At 41.9% G+C, this 22,930-nt stretch overlaps 1 protein-coding gene across 17 annotated transcripts in view; it reads right to left on the minus strand.

Moving 5' to 3' along the window:
- The window catches only part of DTNB (dystrobrevin beta), a 205,684-nt gene that overhangs the window by 174,627 nt on the left and 8,127 nt on the right, over positions 1 to 22,930 (minus strand). For all 17 annotated transcript variants that reach the window (XM_075750223.1, XM_075750225.1, XM_075750222.1 and 14 more), the window contains exons 3-6: positions 13,744 to 13,811; positions 9,433 to 9,513; positions 7,266 to 7,479; positions 2,274 to 2,359 (exon numbers count right to left, since the gene is read on the minus strand). In XM_075750223.1, coding sequence (XP_075606338.1) covers positions 2,274 to 2,359; positions 7,266 to 7,479; positions 9,433 to 9,513; positions 13,744 to 13,810 — 448 coding nt within the window. In that variant the 5' untranslated portion in view covers position 13,811. The remainder of the gene's footprint in view (positions 1 to 2,273; positions 2,360 to 7,265; positions 7,480 to 9,432; positions 9,514 to 13,743; positions 13,812 to 22,930) is intronic.

A 22,930-nucleotide genomic window follows, 5' to 3' on the forward strand; every position in this document is an offset into this window, starting at 1 on the left:
ACCGTGAGCGTTTGAGACTCAGTGCGGTGGTTCCAGCCTTTAACCTTCTCTCCAACAAAGCGGAGACAACAACGACCGCACGAGGGGACAGAGGAGTGTCCGCAGCAGATGCTGTGCGTGAAGAAAGTGCTGCGACCGTACAAAGCAGTGGCAAATCACCATTACCGTTACAGTTACGGATAAAGAAATGCTTCCTCCTCAGTTGACTCGTAAGGTATTATACCTAACAGAACAACAAAAAAAAAAAACCCTCACCAAAAGCAGGTTTTAAATCGGTGTGGTCAGCAGTTAGTACTCTGCCATGAGGGGAACTGAGTTTCAACACTGAATTAAAAAAAGACAGAAGCGCTTCTGTCCAAACCACATCGAATACAAAGTCACGTGCTCTTTGAAAATGATGCTCCACATCCAAAGAGAAGCGCACCAAGAAAAAAGGGGCAGCAGATACTGGGGGAAAGACCCCAGAACTGCAACGCAAACTGAAGGTCAGCTGACAAGGTACAAGAAAGAATAAGTGCAAGGCATGACACCAGAATATGACAAAGCTGTAAGAAGCAGCACTATTCTGTGAAAGGAGTCAAAAGTATTTTTCCTCCAATGTGTATGCACATCAGTTAAGAACTTTTTGTAAATAATGTCAGTTAAGAATTTTTATAAAGAAGAAAGTTACAGTGGCAAAGGAAACAGGAGCCCATAGGATAAGAAAAAGAAAAAGGAACCTTCAAGTGCTATGAAGAAAATCAGACATGATGAAAAGACAGAGAGGGAACAGGACATTAAATGCACAGATTTTAAACTTTGAGACTGGACACACTTGTTAAACAGGACTATTAAATGAGGTGTCCTTAGGGTGAGAGCATCTTAACCGGCCACCTTCTGAATCAGTGACCTGAGGCTTAATATAACTTCCAGAATGATAACCAGGTCTTTGCCTGAAAACATCCAAAGTTTGCTGATTCCTGTAGCATTTAATTCCAGTGGTTAACTGCCTTTTCCAATAAAAGGAAAGTACTGTCTTGCTACTTCCAGAAATAATGCTCCTTTTCTGTCCCAGGCTTATGCTGAACTGCTCATCTACTGTAACCTCCTCAAATCTTGTCCTAATTAAACCCAAAATGTAATCTTTTCCTGAGGAGATAGAGCTTCTAGCTTCTTCTCCCACTATTTCATCTTGCATATTTTATAGAGGGAATGCAGTTGTTAAAAATGCTTAAGAAGTCTTAATATCCTCTGTCATACATTCCTGTCCCCTTCACTTAACACTAATCTTTGGTCACCTGCAGCTTTGTTTTTAATTGGAGAGTTTTACAGTTACTACCAGATATAAAAAATGGCATTTCCTGGTACTGAAACCTGTGCGGCCTCAATATTAAATATGTGCATGCAAAGATTTCTCACTAGCTATTTTTCAGACCTTGTCATGTAGTTTAATTCAGCACACTAGCATTTCACGTTGTGAGTTTTAAAGCAAACACCATAAAGAAGCTTAATGATGTAGAAAAGTCTAAAGAATTCTTTACTGTGAATGACAACCATAGAGCTGAGGAGGAATGAATTATTACAAGATAACTTTGTGAAAGACAATTTAGGGTCAGGTGAAAATGAGAAGACCTGAACAGTAAACCTGGCACTGACAGTAAGAGTAACTTCCCAACTTTTCAGGGTGGAAATGAAAAGAAAAAACACCCCTAACAACAGTACGCCTTGCCACTAAGAAAGACGAAAGAACAGGAATTGCTACTAAAGGACAAACCCAATGTTTATGGATATCACTGATTCTCTACTGAGACAGCAGAAGGCTCATGGAAACAAGAAAAAAAGGAAGTAAGATTGATGAAATGAGAATTAAAAAAAGGATTCAAAAAATAAGAACTGAGAAGCTGGAATTACAGAATGAGAAGATGCAGAGCGCGCCTCAGATGAAGCAGAAGATATACAAAAGTCCTCCAACATCCTCAAAACAGAGGAAACGGCAACAAATTTGCCATTGCTATCAGAAAAATCAGACCTGAAGTTTTATACTGAAAGAAGTGCCCAGGTTTCAGAACAAACGCACGCCTTGCAAAGCCTACTCGGTGCCACACTCGATGCTCTGTGGCCAGCAGGCGGCAGCTGTTAACAAACCCAGAGACACAGCAAGCTTCCTTTCCCTGTAAAGATCGCTAAATAAGCACAAAAGTTAGCTTCCAGAACTCAATACAGTAAAACATACGTGGCCAGCAGTGAAAACACAGTATTTCAGAGAATGGTTTGATTTGCTTGAAAATACTTACATCTTAGTTTGTCCAGTATTTTACCGCCACACATTGTTGCTAACATAGCTTTCACGGAAAATACCGTCAGCTTCCCATGGCCCTCACTGTGAAAAAAAATACATGGTAAGTATTACTACAGAGCATGAGAAGTAACAAAAATACTTGAGGCCTAGGAAGGAGATGCATAAATACCCTCCATTAACTACTAAGCTCTGCCACAGCTATTAAATATAACATTAAAACAGTGTTATCACTAGCATTTTTAACATACTGGAAGAGTTAACAAGTGTCTAATCACAAATCAGATTTTCTTGCGGAATTATGAAAAACGCACAGATAAAGAGACTATGATTTGTGTTGTTCACCCCATAACTGTCCTATAAAAAAGTAATGTGTTCATCTATTTTTTCCATTAAAATATATTTGTTCACCATAAAACATCTCATTTTTTCCTCCGCTACCCTTTGTTAGTTGCTTTAAATTTTTACTCCTTGATTTAAACTCTGATGTTCAAATACACATTTCATTCCAAAAATATTACAGTAATTGACAGCTAACGGAGAAGTTGTACGATATCCTCAATACACCACCCAGAAGAGGAACAATGTGAACAATGTTTTAGTCTAATTTAACAAAGCTGCTGTGCTATCAGAACAGATGGCACATTTGGGGAATTGTTTTCTAATACCAGCGAGAGAAAATGAATTTGTCTCTATGGAAAGTATGAAAAAGCCCATTCAGCCCTGTATGATATGTAGAAACAGCTACGAGCGTTACCCCTGTTACGGAACGCAAGATACGGATGAAATGGTGAGGGAAGCAAGTCACACAGAACAAGGCTTGCTGCGTTAAAGCGCAGCAGGTACCAGCAAGTTTCTCCCAGCTCAGGGCTGGCCCGGCATGGCTATCTCAGCGTAAATCCACTGTTACCGTGAAGGTGGCTGAACCTTGGTTTAGCGGTGCGTAGGGCAAAAGATCCGTGCGTAAACGTGGGTAAAAGCTGTTGGAATTCTGAGCAACTTATTGCCAAACAGAAATATACTGAGTCGTTATCCTTAACTATGAACAGCAACAGTGGTACAGACTGATAAACCACCAAGAAAGTTAAAGTCCCGTATAAAAGGAGAAAAAGAATTAAAGTACATTCCAGTAACTGTAATTAAATGTATTGGACAGATAATTTGTACTGTTGTAGGAAATACGATGATGGGGGAAATACATAATGAATGTCAGAAGAGGTCTAAAAAAAATCCAGAATACTTCTCAGTGGAAACGAGAGGCACATTTAACAGTTGCACTTGGACAACTAGCACTTGGAAAGTGTTAAGAGTAAAATTATTTGAAGTAACTATTGGCTCATGGCATTGAAGTAGTGACAAGGTCTGATGTCCACAGCAGACAAGTAACCAGGTGGAGACATCAGGAATTAACCAGATAACTTCTTTCCCCCTTCACACTCAGAGCTGATATGCAAATATCACCTTCTGGGAACATTTCACACTCCACGGTGAGGTGAAGGCTCTCAACTTTTCTCAGGCTGAGAATTACCTGAAATGTAACAGACTATTTCTCTAATAAAGATGCAGAACGTCTTTCAGATATTCCCTCTACAGAAGAGAGGCAACCTCTCCTAGAGCTACAGCTGCAGGAGGATCTGTGAAGAGGAACGGCATTCAAAGGCCATCACCTTGGTGATATCCAGTACCCTTTTAACTGCTGGTTAAAGAAACTATACAAAGGGAGAAAACTAAACACATTAGATACTTATTTCAAGCTATATAAAGGCTATACAGTTAACAACAAGGAAAAGATCTCAGCTATCCAACTTTGTTGCTGTCTTTTCTCTTAAATAGCTTTTTCAAAAGTGTAAGCTGGCACACCCCCGTGTGTAAAAAAAAAAAAAAAAAAAAAAAAAAAAAGTAAGACTTGATGAGATCTGAAACTGGTTGTCTAAAAAGTTCATCCTCTTCAAGCCCTGACCTCCACTTTCATCTGAGCAATCTTAGTAGCTAATTTGAATTTTCTTAAGTTACAGTCTCAGCCCCCTCCCCCTTTTCTTTTTAACAGACATTCATTTTCTCACAAAACAGAGTTCAGCTTTGAATTCATTTCCAGAAAAAAACAAGCAACCGAAGCCATCAATACCTACTCACAGGACACAATCTGATTCTTGCAAAGATACCTCATGGTGCCTTAGGCATTAGGCCTGCTTCTGCTGACATTCTGTGTATTAGTAAAGCAGCCAAACCAAACCCAAAACTCCTGCCCCTGCAATCTGGTAGAGGTGTAGTTATTAAGCAACTTGCCCAAATCCATTTTTGTACCAATGCCATTCAACCTGCTGAACTCCCTAGCAGAAGGAAGAAGGGCAAAACTTTTGATATGATTTTGAAACTCTTATGACAACCAGGAGTTCTCAGGACTGGAAACAGAACTGGGGGACTTGTTTAAAACAGACTGGGCTTGTGTTCCCGAGGCTTCTTCCAGTTGCCTGAAGAAAGCCTCATCCTCCACGTCCTCCTCACCAGGCGGTCTGCAGCAGACGCCCGCAGCAGCGATGGCCATGGCCGTCTGCCCACTAATCCCGACTCAAGCTCCCAGCTGGCTGACCATCCGTCCTAGGCAAAGCTCCGCGCGCTCCAGCTGCTCTCCGACGTAAAAAGTGACTCCCCCTTGTCTCTGTCTCCCTCAGGGAACCCACTGCAGCACTCCAGTTGTGCCAGCTCTCCCACCGCGTTCTCGCTCGAGGAATCAGACCTCTCATTCCTCCTGTTTGCTCGTGCAAGCCTGTACAGCTACTGCAGAGAGGCATCCAGTCACGATGACTTCCCAGAAAGGGCACGAGAGCTTTCTGCATAACGCTGACCTGTAGGCATTTCCTTACGCACACACATATGCCCTTCCAGCTCTGCCGTGCCTCCTCACCACATCGTCCACGCTTTGCTTGCCAACTCACTTCCTCACTTGCTTCTTGGTCATCCTCTCCCTCCCCCTTATCGCACGCTGCTTCATTAGCAGCGTATAGTGTGGTTTGGTACCTACAGTTTCAAAAGAAAAAAGTTGGAACAACTAAACCCACTGTCAAATTAAATGTGATTTCTAGAAACGAAATAAAAACCTGACTGCTCTGACACAGTCAAGTGGGGTCAGGGAAGGAGCCGTTACTCTGGGGTGCCAGGGACTTTGGAACGCCAGGAGAGGCTACCGGGAAAACCAGACCAGGAGCGAACTGTCAAACAGCCATGCAAAGCTCTGGGGGAGAAGGTAGCAAAGAACATCACACCACAGCCGTCCCTCCTCACAACTCACCACTGAATGCGGTACGAGCCATCATTTCTGCACCGTCAACAATGCTGTTCTGTGGGTCCCAGCACTGTGAGGCTCATTGTGAGCCTTTTTCACACTTAGCTGACATAAGGGCTGACTTAAATATTTCTGGGGGAAGATGCTAGTCAAATCTCTGATTCCTGTACCTCTGTGGTGGAATGCTAATGACTTTGTGACGTTACCACCAGCACCACGCTGCGAGGAGCTACGGCACTGTGTGCATTCTAGCAACCACACAGCTACCCCGATGATGCAATCCCAGCGCAGACGTGTACTGTTTTTAAAAATAACTGTCTGCCATGTTGATGAACTCCTGGAGAGGGAGCCTCAGCCCTGCCTCTCCTCTTATTCTTGGTTCTCCCACTGCACACCAGCAGCGCAGCATCCCAGCTTCTCTCTGTCCCACGTGCCAGACAGAGGAAGCTGAAGAGAAACTGTCGCACTGCGCTGGGATTGAGCGTGCTGCTTGGGTCCCAGAGAGGCAGAACTGGGGGTAGTGGAGGAGAAAAACGTATCTCTAACTAAAGCCTCCGTCTTTTGAGCTAGCTCCCCAAAACATAACCTTTTCTATATTTAAATTCTCTATTTTCTAGTGTGATCTGTCTCCAAACAACTAAACCCATCGGCTAACCCTTACAACTCGGCTCACAACTAACACCAAATCAGAACTAATCAGAAGAATACACATTTGATTCTGCTGCCATAGCAGTCTTCCTGCTCCGAGCTGTGTGTTGTTTTCGTCTGTCCTTAGTGAGGCAGGGATTGTTCTGAAGTCTTGGACTTTTTTAGGGGGAAAATCCTAGCTTCTGTTTGGTGACAATAAGAAGGATCAAAGTCTGGACGTTACAAACAGAATAACTATTTGGCTTATTCAGAGGTGCAGATTGTCCTGGGTAAAACCCCTCCCTCTCTGTGACAGTGTCCTGGCCACAAGCAGTTCTCCACTGCTAGGAGAGAGGGTAAAAGCAGAAGAAAGATAAGACTGAAATAACAGCTGACTGAGAAAGAGAAGATGAAAAGTAAGAAGTGCTAAACAGCAGCAAAAGGTTTGCAGTTGCTACTCAGAGAGCCCAGAGGCACATCCACTCAAGAAGATTAGCAGACCAAACCCTGAAGAAAGACACTGCAAAAGAAACTCGTAAGACTGGACACAAGAAAATGCCTAGACAGTGCCCTGAACAAGAAATCAAGCTGCTTCCAGGCAAGAAATGAGAATTAGCCTTTATGGGGTCACAGCATGTTAGAATGGGATGCAAGCTGACAAAACAAGGTAGCATTACAACATGGTCTTGTTGATCAAGATTCAGTAAAACACTTCCACTTTTTACACCAGTGCTATACCACCATGAGGTTAACATTATGTTCTATCACAGGCTGCAGAACACAATTTCACTTCATCTGCAGTTCAGGTACACGGCTTACAGCAGTCTGCAAGTTCCAGAAGGCACTAACTCATCTTTCAAAGAAAGCCATTTTTAAGACAAAGCATTGCTGCTGTGGCAATGTACATCTCTGCAGGCACTACCATGATATTAAATATAGGTGTGTATGTGCAACACACAATTTCATGAACTTGAGAAATAGCACGCAGACAGTTCATCAGAGACGTGTGCGGTTGTTGGCTGCATTCATCTAACTAAAAGAGAAAATTAGTTTAAGAATACAACTAGAGGAGTTACTAGCCTGTCATATGCTGCTATCATGAAGTTGAGGAGGAGGCTGATGGATTGCTCTACACTGATTTGGTGAGTAGAAGGAAGGCGTTTGTTTAGCTGGTAGTAGATGGATGAAATGATTGTTTCTAGTCGAGACACGTTGATCTCTGTGTTATGATCCAAAGTGTTAAGGCCATTATCTCGGAAGGCTTCAATCATATTCCAGATATCAACAAGATGAACTAAAAATAAAGGAAAAAAAATTAACTTCTATTCTGTAATGCATGCAAGCTTACTTTTATGGTACTGTTTCTGAATACTATGTTAGCTTTTATTTTGGAATGAACAGTTACTCATTTGTACTCAAAGTGAGAGACAGACTCTTGATACTCATACTCATAGTTCGTGCCAGCTAGTTTAAAGTAACAGAGCAGTGCTCAGACATCTTGCTTGCCTTTTATTCCACCCTTCAACACCTGGCTGCTCTGACAGAAAAACTTCATATAGGAGAAGAGCGATCTTCCATCATCATGCAGCGCGTTTTAGCAGAGTTAGATATTTTCATTCCAGAAAGACATCGGCCATTTTCTAAATCCACTACAAACTGGTTACAATAATTTTGAACATCCTCAGGCTGACTAGTAGTTCAGTATTGAAGGAGGAACTTGATGTTCCAGTTAAACTATGACTGTTTCCAATTGATCCAGTTGCCAAGTCCAGAGCATAATACTTTGTAAACATAAGGCTGGAACTCCAAAGCGTTTCCCTAAATTATCCTGTCATATCCTAGCACATATCTAACAAGCATTAACAACTTAGAGAAAAAGTTTTCCAAAACCACAGTTAAGTGATCTGCAGAACCACATTAAATAATATTTTAAATGTTTCAAAGCGTGAAAGGTATGCACGACAGTGGGAGAGAACATCTAAGGATTGATGGTAATCCATCAGGCCAAACTGGACGTGATCCAACAGTTACAAAGGACAGACCTATTTGCTAACTTCACAACTTTTCTTATCTTCCTTAACTTATAAAAGAGGGTCTGAAATAACAGTGTGATCTTTAACATTTCTTACATAAAATCCATCTTTATTTCTCACATAAAGCCCAGACAAGGATAAAAGCCGAACTACCTATTCACGCCAAGCATATGCCCCTGGATCACCGTGTGGTCCAGACAAAGATCACAAACGTGCAGCCTCATCTATACATACACGTACGGTAAAGGTTATCCAAGGCATATGCATGGCATCAGTGAATTGGGCCCAAAGGGTGCAATGCACTATAATTAGCATTTCTTAATACCTCTCTACTGATTAGGAGAGATCTTTAATTCAAAAGCATGAATTACAGACAAGAGCTAAGACTTTTGCACAGGAATGAAAAAGTTGCAAGCCACCCATCGATACTGCCACAACAGCCCTAAGACACACACGTACCAGGGTGAGCTGCACTATGGAGGAGCTACAATTCGCAGTGCGTAGCTGCACGTGTGCTCTGCAGGAGTTCTCACGCGTTCTCAGCTGTTCTCCTGTCCTCTTCCACATCACCCAGTAACTCCACTGCACTGGGAGGAGGGACCTATTCCCACGCACATTAATCTGTTCCGCTCTTTGCTCTGCCCAATTCAACACCAGGAGCAGAATGCAAAGTAGCATCACCTATTCACCCTCGGATGAATCTTTGCTTTGGTGAGCTATCCAAGGCCAAAGGACCATGGAAGAGAATGAGAAAACTTACACTGACTAGTACAGTACGAACTTTGAGAATTCTGTCAGGTTGCTACGTTACAGATACACGGCCCTGACCGGATCCAGGCTTCCATTCTGCATCACCAAGCTCATTCCTGTGCCCAGCTGCCAGGCGCTCTGCGGAACACCCTGATGGAACGGGAGCTCAAACAGCTTGAGGCTGCCTGCGTCCAACACTTCGGGCAACTGAAATACGTCAGGCTGGCCCATGCATTTGAAATTTTAGAAGCGTTAAATAATAAAACTGAAGATACTATAGAGTATTTGGCAAAGATCACTGCCTCTTTTCAACTGGATATTTAATCTCCGTTTACTTTAACTAACAACTACCATTGTGTGATAAAATATTTGTTTCTCTTGCTATACTTAAAATTCACATGGGTAAAATATTTGGAACAATCATGCATGAGAAATTTTTGAGATAAAGAGTAATTATAACTTACGATTACATCTTTTTTGTACAAACCGCAGTTTACAGGCTGTTCGATACGTTGAAAGTCTGATGACATCAAAATTCTGTGCTCCTATGAATAAAAAAAAGTTCGTGTTTTTCTTTCCTCTATAACATTCAGCTTATCTGAGAGAATTATTTCAAAAATGGTATGAGTGTTTCTTCACATACATCATCTCTGTCATACAAAAATGACAAAGATTTTTATTAGATATCTCATGGTAAAGTGATTTCCAGCAGTGGATTATAAACTGACCTAGGTTTGAGACTGATATGAGTACCTTAGAAGGAAGGAAGAATTAAGTGGTGAGTGGTAAGGAAGAGGATTGCGCTGATGTTGGAAGACGTGCACACAAAGATAAGAGACAAAGAAAAGGGGGGTTGCGACTCCTACCACCATCTGCACTGCAGCTCCATCAGGAGCACGCTTCTGGTCTCCCAAATAGACCCAAATCAGGTAAGAAGCAGGAGAAAAAGCATAGAAGAAAAAATATCTTATCTCACCAACAACCTCCCACTTCAAGATGTGTAAGCAGTATACCTTCAAACAATACCACATCACGAAAGATTCGAATGCCGTCATCTATCACTAGTCCGTACCGCATCTACCAGATCCAGTAATTCTCTGAACATTACAAACCCGAGTAATTTCAGAAAGTTGTGTTAACCCACTGCCAAACAGATCTGTGCACCTCCTATACTGATCAAATAAGATGATAAATGATGTGTGGGTGATAAACAATACTGGTTTAAAGTCTAGTATTGATCATGTCTAATTTGGAAGTGGCCAACAAGTCAAGTCTTGAAAATCCCATTAACCGTAAACCAAAATGCCTTTTAAATGGCTCACATGTCAACAGCATTAGCAGCTATGTCCTATAATCAATACAATTCCACGGTGTAGTCTGAAACAATCCAGTTGACGTGGGCGATGGCACGGACGCACATGGCTCCTGCGCCTCTTGTTTTCTCATGGGAGTGCATAAAAGCAGAATCTGCTGCAATCTTTCATACTTCTCTCAAAAGCCAGAGCCTAGATGAGTAGAGAATTGAGAAACGGGGATAACCGTGACTTACAAAATCCAGACTTCTAAAAGATACTTAAAAACAAAACCAAAAAACCAAACCCACATCCTCCTGAAGAAGGCATCCGATTGCTATATTGGGAGGTCTTGCTCGAAGGTGGTAACTTATTCCCTCCTACATTCTGAATTCAGAAACCAACTTGCAAATACCTCACTTGAATTACCTTTCTGTATGCACCCCTGACTCACAGTTGCAAGTGTAAGGAAGAAAGTATTCTTGTCTTTTTGGTATTTCATCACAATTTCACAAATACAATGCCAAAGTATCTGCTTGTTCTTAGAGACCTACGTACTGTGTCTGGAAAGGGACACACAAGGAACATTTCTCTTCATCGCTGATGTAGAATATGAGGTGAAAAGACTGTCATAATATCAGGGAGGAGGCTGACGGATTTCCCAACCCAAGGCTCCCCATGACAGCTCACCTAAGAGCAGCACTAGACCAGCCAACATCTGAGGAGCGTTCTGCTCGATACTATGGTGCAACAAACTCAGCTGGATTATTTCACACTATCTTCTTTAGAAAACCAGTCTCTGACATATTTCAGGGAAGTGCTTGGCCAGGTAATGTAAGCTGGAGTATTCAGATCCAAGGCTACAACAAACTAGCTCATTTTGTATTTTCTATGCAACATTCTCAGAACCCCAGACTGGTTTGGGTGGGCAGGGACCCCCCAGCCCATCCGGTGCCACCCCTGCCATGGGCAGGGACACCCTCCACTAGCCCAGGTTGCCCAAAGCCCCATCCAACCCGGCCTTGACCACTGCCAGGGAGCCAGGGGCAGCCACAGCTTCTCTGGGCACCCTGGGCCAGGGCCTCAGCACCCTCACAGGGAAGGATTTCTTCCTTCTATCTAGTCTGAATCTCCCTTCTTTCATTTCAGAACTGAATTAGGGTACATATTTCTATCTTTCAAACCGCAGAAAGCACTTCCTCAGAACAAGTATCTTCACAAGGTGCTTCGTCTATATAAAATATGTCTATAAAATATCCATGTATGTGCGTGTGTGTGTATATATATCCCCACATATAAAAGGTCATTTAATAGCTACATGCTAAAACAAAAAGTTGCCCATTTTCTGTTCTTGTCTTCCTGTGTCAGATTACCACAAAAGCTTCAATAAGTTCATTCTTCTAACCTATCTGAAGACAAATGGGATGTGTTTTCAAGGCAATCCATACAGGTCAGAATCACAGAACAGCTGAGGCTGGAAGGGACTGCTGGAGATCGTCCACTCCAAGCTCCCTGCTCAAGCAGGGTCAGCTACAGCAATTTATCCACGACTCTGTTTAGTCACAGAATCATAGAATCTTAAGGTTGGAAAAGACCTCTAAGATCATCAAGTCCAACCCCACACCACCATGTCCAAACCGTGTCTCAAAGTGCCACATTTACATGTTTTTTGAACACCTCCAGGTATGGTGACTCCACCACCTCTCTGGGCAGCCTGTTCCAATGCCTGACCAAGTAGAGTTTTGAATATCTGCAAGGATGGAGACTCTACAACTTTGCTTGGCAACGTCTCCCAGTGCCCAATCACCCTTACAGTAAAAATGTTTTGTCTCGCATTCAGATGAAATTTGCTGTGTTTCAGTTTGTGCCCATTGCCTTGTATCCTGCCACTGGGCTGAGAAAAGTCTGGCTCCACCTTCTTTACACCCTTCTGTAAGACAAACTCCGTATATATTCTGCAGTTCAGAGAAATTAGAATAGCTTGCCCAGATTTCTTGCCTGTTAGACAGCTCTGTATGTACTACAAAACCAACAAACACCTCCTTGGGAAGTATATCCAAGGTGCACAAGCACCAAGGTCTACGCTTTTCTCACATGAGCAATCATCTAAACACTTCAGCAAATTTGTATGTTGACCAACAACAAATAGTCACTGAAAGCATCAATTTCACACATCTATGCTCTACACAAAGCTCACCTAGGAAGGAAAACATTTCTGTGTTCACTTTAGAGTGAAACATTCCACCACAGGACAGGTGAAGTTGAAGACCTTCTATTTCTCATATTGGTGCTACAGAGCCTTGCACAGAAAGGCAGGTCAGAATGTCTGCACACCAGCACTTTCACTGGCAACGAACAGCGAGAACCGCAGCTCCAAAGACAGACACCTTGTATAAAGAGAATCAGAAGTCTGAATATTTTAACGATTTGGCCAAAGCTAAAAACTAGCAAGTTAATTGCTGAACTAAATGATCACAATCTGACTACAACACTTTTAAGTGACGAGAGAAATGTAATATTCTGATGCGCCAGTGACAGCATTTCTTGTGGAGAAGTACTATTGTCATTTCACAAGGTTCTAACGAGATTTCATCCAGAATACCACGTACAATTCAAGTGAACCTGAATGGAGGCAGAGGAGAGCAGGAGATGAGGTGTACAGCAGGGTGACTACAGGAGTTAGCTTGTGCCATATGTTGAACAAGCCAGCAAGGCACATGACTATAAACTCAAATGCAGAGCAAGGTGGGGAGAAATACTGTCCCAGACAGGCCTCAGATGAGAGGAAGCAGACATAAATTAGCCAGAAATGAAACTGTTCCTGAAATTGTAAGATGCTTACAACCACAGTAAGAATGTTACTCTGGAATTGCTCCAACAAAATAGCACAAACACACAATTTGTTTTAAGACAGACCTTCATCAGCCTGTGATTGGCATTACAGGATATGCTTGCCTAGCCTAGGAGTTTCATTCAGTCCTGTGTTCCCGTAGGAAACTGAAATAACACGATGACATGCAAACATACAATCTTTTACTTCTAACTGCACGTATCTTTTTAAAAGGCTATGTCTCATTCCTCCAAATTATATTATCTCTGGACAGAGATTTGATTTCCAGTAACAATTACAGCCTCTCTTTCAGAGAACGGTCCTGTACAAAAACAACGCCCAAACCCCTCAAACGGTGATCTGTCTGCTGTCGTTATTTATTTTAATAGTTGTCCACAAACTTTAGATACTACCATAGATGAGTAACGTGAATATTGCTTAAAAAAGGAGCTTCACAAAACCTAGAAATGAATGAGCTTTTAGGCAGTTGTGACCCACCTCTTGCATTCTCCTCCTGACCAGCACCCAGGATGCTTTTCACTAGATGAGGCAATGGTCTTGTGGAAATGAGAGGTAAATGATCTGGTAAAACTATCAAAGTGAAGCTCTCAGTAAAGAACAAATGACATCACGTCTTCAAATTTCTTACTTACTCATTTCCATGAAGAGCTGTCTCTTCTCTGCCATTGTCCTCCTCCTCTTCCCACTCTCCTCAATCATTCTGAAGACAAAAATTGCAAACACTGTTTGTGCTGGCATTTCTGTTACAAGAGCAACTTACTGTGAACAACATTATTTTACCCCTCAACTGAAACAGCTTCAGTACATTTGGTAAACGAAAAGACGAGTAGAAAGACATCTCTTCATAAGCATCACGTTCCATAACAGAGATGCACTAGAGACTTGTCAATACCTTTGAAAGCTGTGCACAGTACAGGAAACATTAAGAAACGCTTCCCTGTGAGGGTGCTGAGGCCCTGGCCCAGGGTGCCCAGAGAAGCTGTGGCTGCCCCTGGCTCCCTGGCAGTGGTCAAGGCCAGGTTGGATGGGGCTTTGGGCAACCTGGGCTAGTGGAGGGTGTCCCTGCCCATGGCAGGGGTGGCACTGGATGGGCTGTGGGGTCCCTGCCCACCCAAAACAGTTGGGGATTCGTTTAACTTTGAAACCTAATGCCTGAGGTTAAATCATATTTGTCAGAGAAGTAAAGATCTTAAATATAATTAAGGTCAAAAGAAAAAAAAGTCTAGCTTGGTGACACAGGCCTCACTTTCTTAGGAAAGGAGATTAAAGAAGTGACAGCGACATAGTGGAAGGCATAGGGACAATTTAGAACCTCTTACAGCTTACTTCACCATGCAGTCCTAAAAGACATGCTCAATTTCAGTCAACTCCAGCCAAAAAAATAAAAGCTACTTAATTCAGTATCAGTGTAAAATTTCACTTAAAATTACTACATTGTATTATTCTTTTGTTACCAGGTTCAACAATTCATTAAATACGTTTTTTAAATTTCAAAAATTTAAAAAAAAAAAAAAAAGGGCAAAAATACCAAACATTTATTCCACAATTACACCAGAATCTAACCCAAAGGGAATTAGTCAGCTCACCCGCATGCAACATGGCAGGACAGATTTCATTTGGTTTAAATGTCAACCAAGGAAAAGAAAGTCGTGTCTTGGCACTCAAGATACACTCTCTGATTAACAGTTCCCTCAGCAGTTGTCCATTGCCTGTTAATTAATCTCTGGTGAAGATCTCACAACACACACTCATCTGAAAAGCCACCAAAACCTTTTTCCTTAACTGTTCATAAAAGGAAAATAAGTGTATGGTGGTATAAAGTAATCTGCAAATACATTTTATTTCTTTATTTTTTCCTACTTCAGAAAACCATAGACTCAGAACCAATGTGCTTCTGTATAAAGGAAAAAACCTCAATGGCATTTTTGCGATATGTAAAAGTTCCTCTTTTGTCCAGCTTCCTAAAATAAATTCAGTTTATTAAGTTAAATAAATACATGCAAACGGAGTGTCTTATCTTCTCAACCAAGGTTCCCCACAATGCATTATCTCGAGCTGTACTTTGCTGTAGACTGACGCAGGCGTTCAAAGAGCCGGGCACGGGGAAGCTGCCCCTGCGATTCATTTTGTTCCCCCCCTCCAAGTTCCAGCTATCCTCATACACTGCCCCAAGCGTAAGAGGTTTTGGAACTATCAACTGTTCTCTTTACTTCCTCATCACATAAAACATGCACGTCACCTTGAAGAATGCCAGTTACTGTACCAGTAATTAGCTTTATTTCATGTGCTAGCGCCTCTCTAAATTCCACAGCAGATGGACTCCAAGGGGTAGATTAGTTATTTGATCTTTTAAATTGTTTTTAGTAGAGTCTATTTTATCAAGACATAACGGACAATACCACTTGAATCTTCTGCACCACCAAAAAGATAACCCTGACAATATTAGATCTTCTTGGGCTTTGGGTGCACATGTCCCTCACTCCACCTTCCTAACCCTCTCTTTCCAAGCCAACCTCATTTTTCTGCAAAGCTGGAACCAGTCCCCGGGGGAACTTGTCTCACATCAGAGCAGCAGGATAGAGCCATACTAGACATACCGTAACTGCCACTTCTCCCAGCAATCACCTGCCGGAGCCCCCGATTCCAGCTAAACCCACGAGACACGCTTCCTGCCGAGCTTTCACCAAAGGCACAGAGACGTGCTACCAACCCGCAAGAAACGGCGCATGGCAGGGCCAGACGCCGCCATTCACCACCAGCACCCAGCGCCCGTGCAGGCAGCACAGACGGGGCCGAGGCAAGGACCAGAGGCAGAGATGAAGCAGGGGGTGAGACTAACGCTGTGTATGAAGGGCTACAGTTAGTTTTGCTGCTGTTGGGCGACACATACATTTAAAGCCCTGATATTACCATGGCATCAATCTCCTTCCTTACAGACACTTTATTGCTTTACATGCGTCAGGATTTGGGTTTTTTAAGAGGTCACTCAAGCTGCATGGACCATGGTCAGAGAACACTATCATACATAATTCATAGCTAAATAGGTTAGATTGACCAAGATATACACTTTCAAAATTTTATAGGAGCTAGCATTACCCCTCATGCTCTCTGGAAAGCAAATGAGTGAATTATCTGTTCAGCAATGTCCTTGAAATGAGATCTGAATAGTAAACTGGTCTCTCTGTGATTACGAAGTGCTGCAGGGACACACCGACGAAGCCTGATTAACCCATAGCTCAGGAATTATCTTGTACAGATTTTTCAGGTATGGTCTCAGGAAAACCATGTCCTAAGGAATGTTGTATCAGGTCCTCCTCCAAGTCTCTTGCCTTTCTTGAAGGGAGCAAAAGATTTTCAGTTTTCATTAGATGAACAGTTCAACAGTCCTGTACCCGCTCACCAGAAAAAAAAAAAAAAAAAAAAAATCAAACGTTACTATTTAGATTCACAAGCTCTCCTTGCTGATTCTTTCCTGCTGTTACCTGTGAAGGGGCAAACATCTAGGAAATGATCTTTCTGGGCCAGAGAGTTACACATTCTAACGACAAATAGAGTGGAGAAAGAAGAGACAAGCTGGCAGGTATTTGGAAAAGTTGTGGAAATTACATTAGTCATATGGGATCTATTAGAATAATTGACAATCGGATACAGAAGGATCCCTTACTTTTGAAGCTGGGAAGAAGAAAGATGGGAAGCCTATATTCACCTTCGCACTTAAACTGATCTCAAGTTCAAAACAGGAATGAACTAAAACCAGAATAAATGCAGTTATGCTAAGGATGCAAATTGCAGTGCTCAACATCACAAAACAAGAAAGGTAAACTGCAGTTTGTCCTGCACTGGGTTTTGGTTCAGTTGTTTGATGGGGGTGGGGTGTTTGGTTTGGTTTTTTGGTGGGGATTTTTTTGTTTTCTTTTAGTTTGTTTGCTTAACATTTACGGTACAATGCATGAGAAAAGTGCCAAGAAACATGCATGGCTTGAAAGGACAAGGCAGACAAAAAATCTCAAGCAAGATGCTCACTCACAATGGACATATGTGGAGAAAAACCACTCAAATATATTTATGTACCAAGAGAGTACAACGTGAATGCACCAGGGATTCTCCAGTAGCACGCTACGTGTTTACAGAGGTACTCATGAGGGTTGTTTTCATCCAGTTTTGTCCTTCACATTGTGTGATGAGCTGCTTCTAAACGCTTGGTATCTACTTCATCATTCTTCAAAACCCCGACAGATTGGCAATGCTTGGGATAAGCGGTATACACAGACCAAAGCCTGTCTCAGAGACCAGCACTGCGTTTTTGTGCTCACTCTTTAGCACGTGCTACCGTTTTAGCATGTGCTAACTATTGCACGTTGGGAGAAATGTCTTCCCCCAAAGGGTTGTCAAGCCCTGGGACAGGCTGCCCAGGGAAGCGGTGGAGTCCCCATCCCTGGAGGGATTGAAAAGACGTGGAGATGTGGTGCTTGGGGACATGGGTTAGTGGTGGGCTTGGCAGGGTGAGGTTAGTGGTTGGACCTGGTGATCTTAAAGGGTTTTTCCAACTGAACCGATTCTGTGATTCTATGTTATGTCTTTGCTAGTTCAGCTCCTACCTCCCTCGATCCTTCAGTTTGCAGCATCCTTGTGGCTCTTGGGCCTCTCACACTTATTGCAAAGTTCTACTAAGAGAATATCAGCACGTTACAGGGTCGAATCCAGCTTGCTAATGCAATATCACGTCTCTAAAAGGAACCCAAAGCAGATGCTCAGGGAAGAACACACGAATGGGGCAGACATACAGTGAATCTTCCCCAGAACTTCTTTTCAGTTTGCAGTGCCAAGACTTCCTGAACCAAAGTGATTCTTCATATTTAGTAACCATCAACAGCTTTCCCCCCACAAGCCTGTGTGTTTGTCCTTTTACCGCCCATAAACTTTTGACATTCACAACACTCTGCAGCAAGAATTCCTGAGCGTGAAACCTACATCGCCTCCCTGGATTTTTCTGCACCTCCCTCCTCCTATCAGATTCACAAGCCTCCTAGTTCTTCGACCAAGAGATACAGAACAATCAATCACTATCCACCCTCTCCACGACATTCATGATTTCATAGATCTTCAACATATCTTCTCTCCAGCTGCCTCTCTTCCACATTAAGGGATCTCAGCTTATTTTGTCATTCCTTGTACTGAAAGCACTTTGTGCTCCTCTGAGTCCAAAGCAAAACACACGTACCAGGAAAGCCGGGCAGCCAAGGAAAGGTCAAACCAAGAGTGGTGACTCAAGCAATTAATGGGCATGTAACCAGGAAAAGCCTAGGATGGAAAACCACAACAAACTGGATGAGGAGGTGGGAAGCAAAGATGAGCAGGGATCACGGCTTTGCACAGGAATGACTGGAATGGCCATGAGCAGCAACACAGAACACACAGATCGTTATTTGACTTGGACAAACTGAAAGATGAGAGGTAAGGATCAAATTGCTACAGACAGCAGAAAAAACAGCTTTTCCAAAATAAAGTAACTATGAATTTAACTTTTCCTCTATCCATGAAATATAATAAATATTATATAAATATAATATTTAATTATATAAAAATGCATTTCATTTTCCTGTAGCTTTTGGCACATGGAGCTACCTGAAGGTGCAAATGCCTACAAACATCAGAACTGGCACATGAAGACCCATGTAGGAATCAACGTGGACTCAGAAGATGAAGTTAGCAGGGAGTTTTAATACGAAACTACCCTAATTATTAATCAGACTTTTATAATAACAGTAAACTCTATCTTAGTGCAGGTATTTGAAGGGGAACAGCCAAGACTAAAAGGGAAATGTTAAATCTTAACTTCAGTGTTTCTTTAAGGACGGTCTTAAACTGCATACACAAATACCGAGAATGCCAGGCAGTTTTCTGTGGTTTTGGCCACAATACAAAATGCCCAACCTCCAGCCAGTCCGAGACTTTCTACTGCTAGACAGTACAATTATTTTCTATAGACTGGGCCTAATGATTTTTTATTTCTTCCCTTACGCCTCCTGCCACATATCTTCAAGTGCCTCAAAGGTAAAGTTCATCAAAAGAGCCTACGCGTTAAGATACCAAGACTTGGGATGAGTAGTAGATTAAAGAATCTGCTTTCTTCCTTCCCCAACTCTGAATTGCCACTGAACCTCAGAGTAATTACACAGAAAAGCGAGGTTCCCCAAAAGGTCCTTGCAGCAAAAAAAGTCTCACTTGCTAGCAAAGATACTTCAACTTGCTGAAAGCCAAGCACTTTGAGATCCAGACAATACTTCTTGCTATTTGTATAAAGCTAGAAATCAAAAACCTCTGAATTTCACAGAAAACTCTAAAAACATTTCTGATTAGATTCAGAGATGTTACACCTTAATTATTCTGAAAAGGCTGGATTTTGCTTTTAAGGTCAGGGTTAAAATTGTAGTACCAAGTTTTGTCTTCTCTATGTTTTTTCTGTCTGAGCAAGAAACCTGTAAAATTCCATTCTGCCCTCTTGGAAATTTGCAGAATTGTGGGTTTTGTTTATTTTAAATAGAATCATAAGAATGACCACACTCGGTCAGACCAAAAGAATAGTTCCTCGTCATCTTTCTGCTTCTTTTAGACTCATTACTGGCTGGTTCCACTTCATGCTTCCTCCTGCCTTCACCCATTAATGTATCGGACATGAACAATCCTCAGACATCATCTCTTTTCTAAGCAGAACCTGCAGACTGGCTGTTTCTTGCACAGAAATCACTTGCACTTATGAATGATCTTTATCACCATGACTGATCTTTATCATCTTCTACCGTCCCTTTTCTTGTTCCATCATCCACTGTCAGAGATGAAGGAGAAACAGAACAGAGTATTCAATATGAAGGCACACTGCTGCTTTATACAACAGCAGTAACAACGTTCTTGTCTTCTTTTTTAAAAGACTCTTAATAATCTTAATAGAACGTTAAGAATATTTATTAAGCTTTTTTTTGCTGTTGACCATGACTGAGCATTGGGGTGAAGCTGTCGCAGCACTATAGTAAAGCATGAGGATAGTGTTCCTGGGGACAGTTCAGAGCCTGGGTGCAGACATATAAATCTAGGACCGCCTGTTTATCCTCTTCCTTCTCTCAGCCCTTCATTTGCACAACTTTAAGTGCCTCCACAATAAAAGAGGAGATGAAATTTGATTACTAACAGAGTCCTTCTAACCTTAAGAATTGCCTTGCATTTTTAGCATGACCTCCTTCCTTCAGCAGACCCCTCGCTGCTCACCCTCTGGACGCTTACCGTTTGCGATACACTACTGTTGGTGACTGTGACAGAGGTAACCTGGGGATGGTGAGACCACCAGGAATCGATTTCTGACTCTTTAGCTATATTTGCCTTCTGTCCAAAAACCTTGCTCAGGGTAGAAAGACATGTTTTTCTTACCTCTATCCTATCCTGAGGCATTCTTAGCAGTCCAGTAATGTGTTAGTCTAGTTTTCTTTTGCTTTCCCTTTCCCCACCCCAGTGTTTTCCAAATTAGAAATCTATATTGTGTGATACAAAACAAACCTATTTTCTCTCTTGCAACTAAAAAGACACAGAAGTCACGGTCAAAGTAAATACTATAATCACAACTGAATTGAAATAAAAATCAGAGGTCTACAGATTGCTTCAAGTGCTAAGTAGGACTAGCAGATTTTTCAAAACATATGGAATTGGTGCACACATAAATAACTGAATAACACCACTAGAATTTAATTTCTTTAGCTTTAATAACACTCAATTCTACCAAAGGCTGAAACTTCCAGTGCCTACAGAAATATGCCTGGACACTATCTGCATCACCACTGGTCTTTTTAGAGAGGAAACCCTAAAATCTGATAAAGATGCGAATTTCACACTCAGAGGTGCTTCACCATGAACATCCTGTTTTGCTATTCTAGTAAAAGCAGTATCATCAAATAACTCTGCTTCCAGTCACGGTGATGTGACAGTGAATCTACATGGTCTGTCCTGGATGATGTCCATAGGTATTTCTTCCTCAAAAAGCCTTTTGTAATCTTTAGCAATCCAGAGAGGACACTTGCATTACAACAGCTCTTGCTTCACTTAAGGACAGGACTAAGAGTAGGTTCAACCTACTGCATTTTTTCCTAAAGGCTGTTAAAACCAACTGCAGTTGAATCTGCATGCCAGATCCAATCTCTTCTGGCTGGACGACTCCCAAAGTTTCAAGGATTCTGATAAGCTTGGAGAGCTGGAAGTAAGTGTGAGTTCCACAGGTTTTGGTCTTCCCATCAGTTCTTGCTCTGGCGGCGTGGGCTAAATTTACACTCACCACCTAAGGTGGAAGTACACAAAACTTGCAGAAGCGCGCACAAGTGCTCTGCTCAAGTCTGACTCAGTGAAATACAGAATTTTCTCCCTGCAGTGACAGAACAGTGCTTGAATTTAGAGTAAGAATGGTGCTGGTTGCACAGAATATGGTTCTGCTTTATGTCAAGAGGCAACAACTTTGTTTAAGGAAGAAAATCTGAAATCAGTAAGCTGAACCCAGTATTGGCAAAGAGTTTATCTTTTATGTGCCAGAGAAGTCAGTATAGGTACTTAAAACTGACTGCAGTCTACAGGTCTTAGCAGTCAAGTATGCTCAAGCTCAAATCAGAAATGAAAATTTAAGAGCCAAAGGTATTGCTGCAGCCAGCACTGACAACGTGCAGATTGCGTTTGCTGATTTAACTTCAGAGAACTGAAAGGAAGCTGCAACCTGCTCCAATTTCAACTAGTTCTGTCACAACGTGTGTGCTCAACTCACTTTTCTGAATATTCAGATTACAGGCTGAAGCTGTTGGAAATTAAAGATATAGTAATATTATAATGATAATTTATTTTTACTTACACATAAGTGTGTACATATATCTGTATGTCTATATACACATACAAAAAAGGATTTATTTTTTTTTACTGTAATGGGAAGACTAGCCTCAAGTCCCATGGGAGGTTTTAGTTCAAGATGCCTATTCTTTAAATTCATAATGTTGAGAATCAGCAGGGAATTATCTGCACTGCAGTAAAATATTCACTAAAGAAACATAGTTTAATTATTATTAAATAATATTAGGGGAAAAATCGTTAAATGCTAAAAGTTATTTGTATACACTTGTTGCAAAGCACTGTTCACCTTAGAGCACAAAACCTGTGTAAGATGCAGTACCTTACAAAACTACAGTTGAGTATGTTTGATGCAACCTTCCAAAAGTTTACCATTTCCCTTTATCCATGCACCTCCTCGCTCTTTCAATAGCTGCACTATCACTGACTGCTTCAAGGGGAAGCTCTACAACAGAGTTAATAGAAAAGCTAATTTGTAACTTTCATACCAATAAACGTGGAGAATTCTACAGTCAGTCACCATCTAAAATATCTCCAACAGCACCATAAACTCTAACATTTCTCTTAAATTCTCTCTTGGCTTTTTTTCCTTTTCCTGTTTATATTCCCTTCTGTTTCGCAGTTCTCCCTTACCTTTCAAAGCGCTCTCCCACACCCACAACACGTGCATGCGTTCTGTAGGTACACCTGGCTGGATAAAAACCAACAACATACATAAAAAGTAAAGCCTAAGGACTGTTTTGCCCTTGACTTGCTGTAACAGGCTCAGCCACCGATACCTCTGGACCACACGTTTCTGTGGTGCTTGATCACGCCTGGGGCTGTTAGGCCAATACTACAGGACCTATCTTAAAAGGTTTCGCTCTTCTTGGAGCTCATCAGCTGTAGGTAACGGCCTAAATAAGCAGCTTTTCCTCTTCAAATGGAAGGAAGGAGACAGACTGTGTC

The sequence above is a fragment of the Balearica regulorum genome, chromosome 3, assembly GCF_011004875.1.
Source record: "Balearica regulorum gibbericeps isolate bBalReg1 chromosome 3, bBalReg1.pri, whole genome shotgun sequence".
Lineage (NCBI taxonomy): Eukaryota > Metazoa > Chordata > Aves > Gruiformes > Gruidae > Balearica > Balearica regulorum.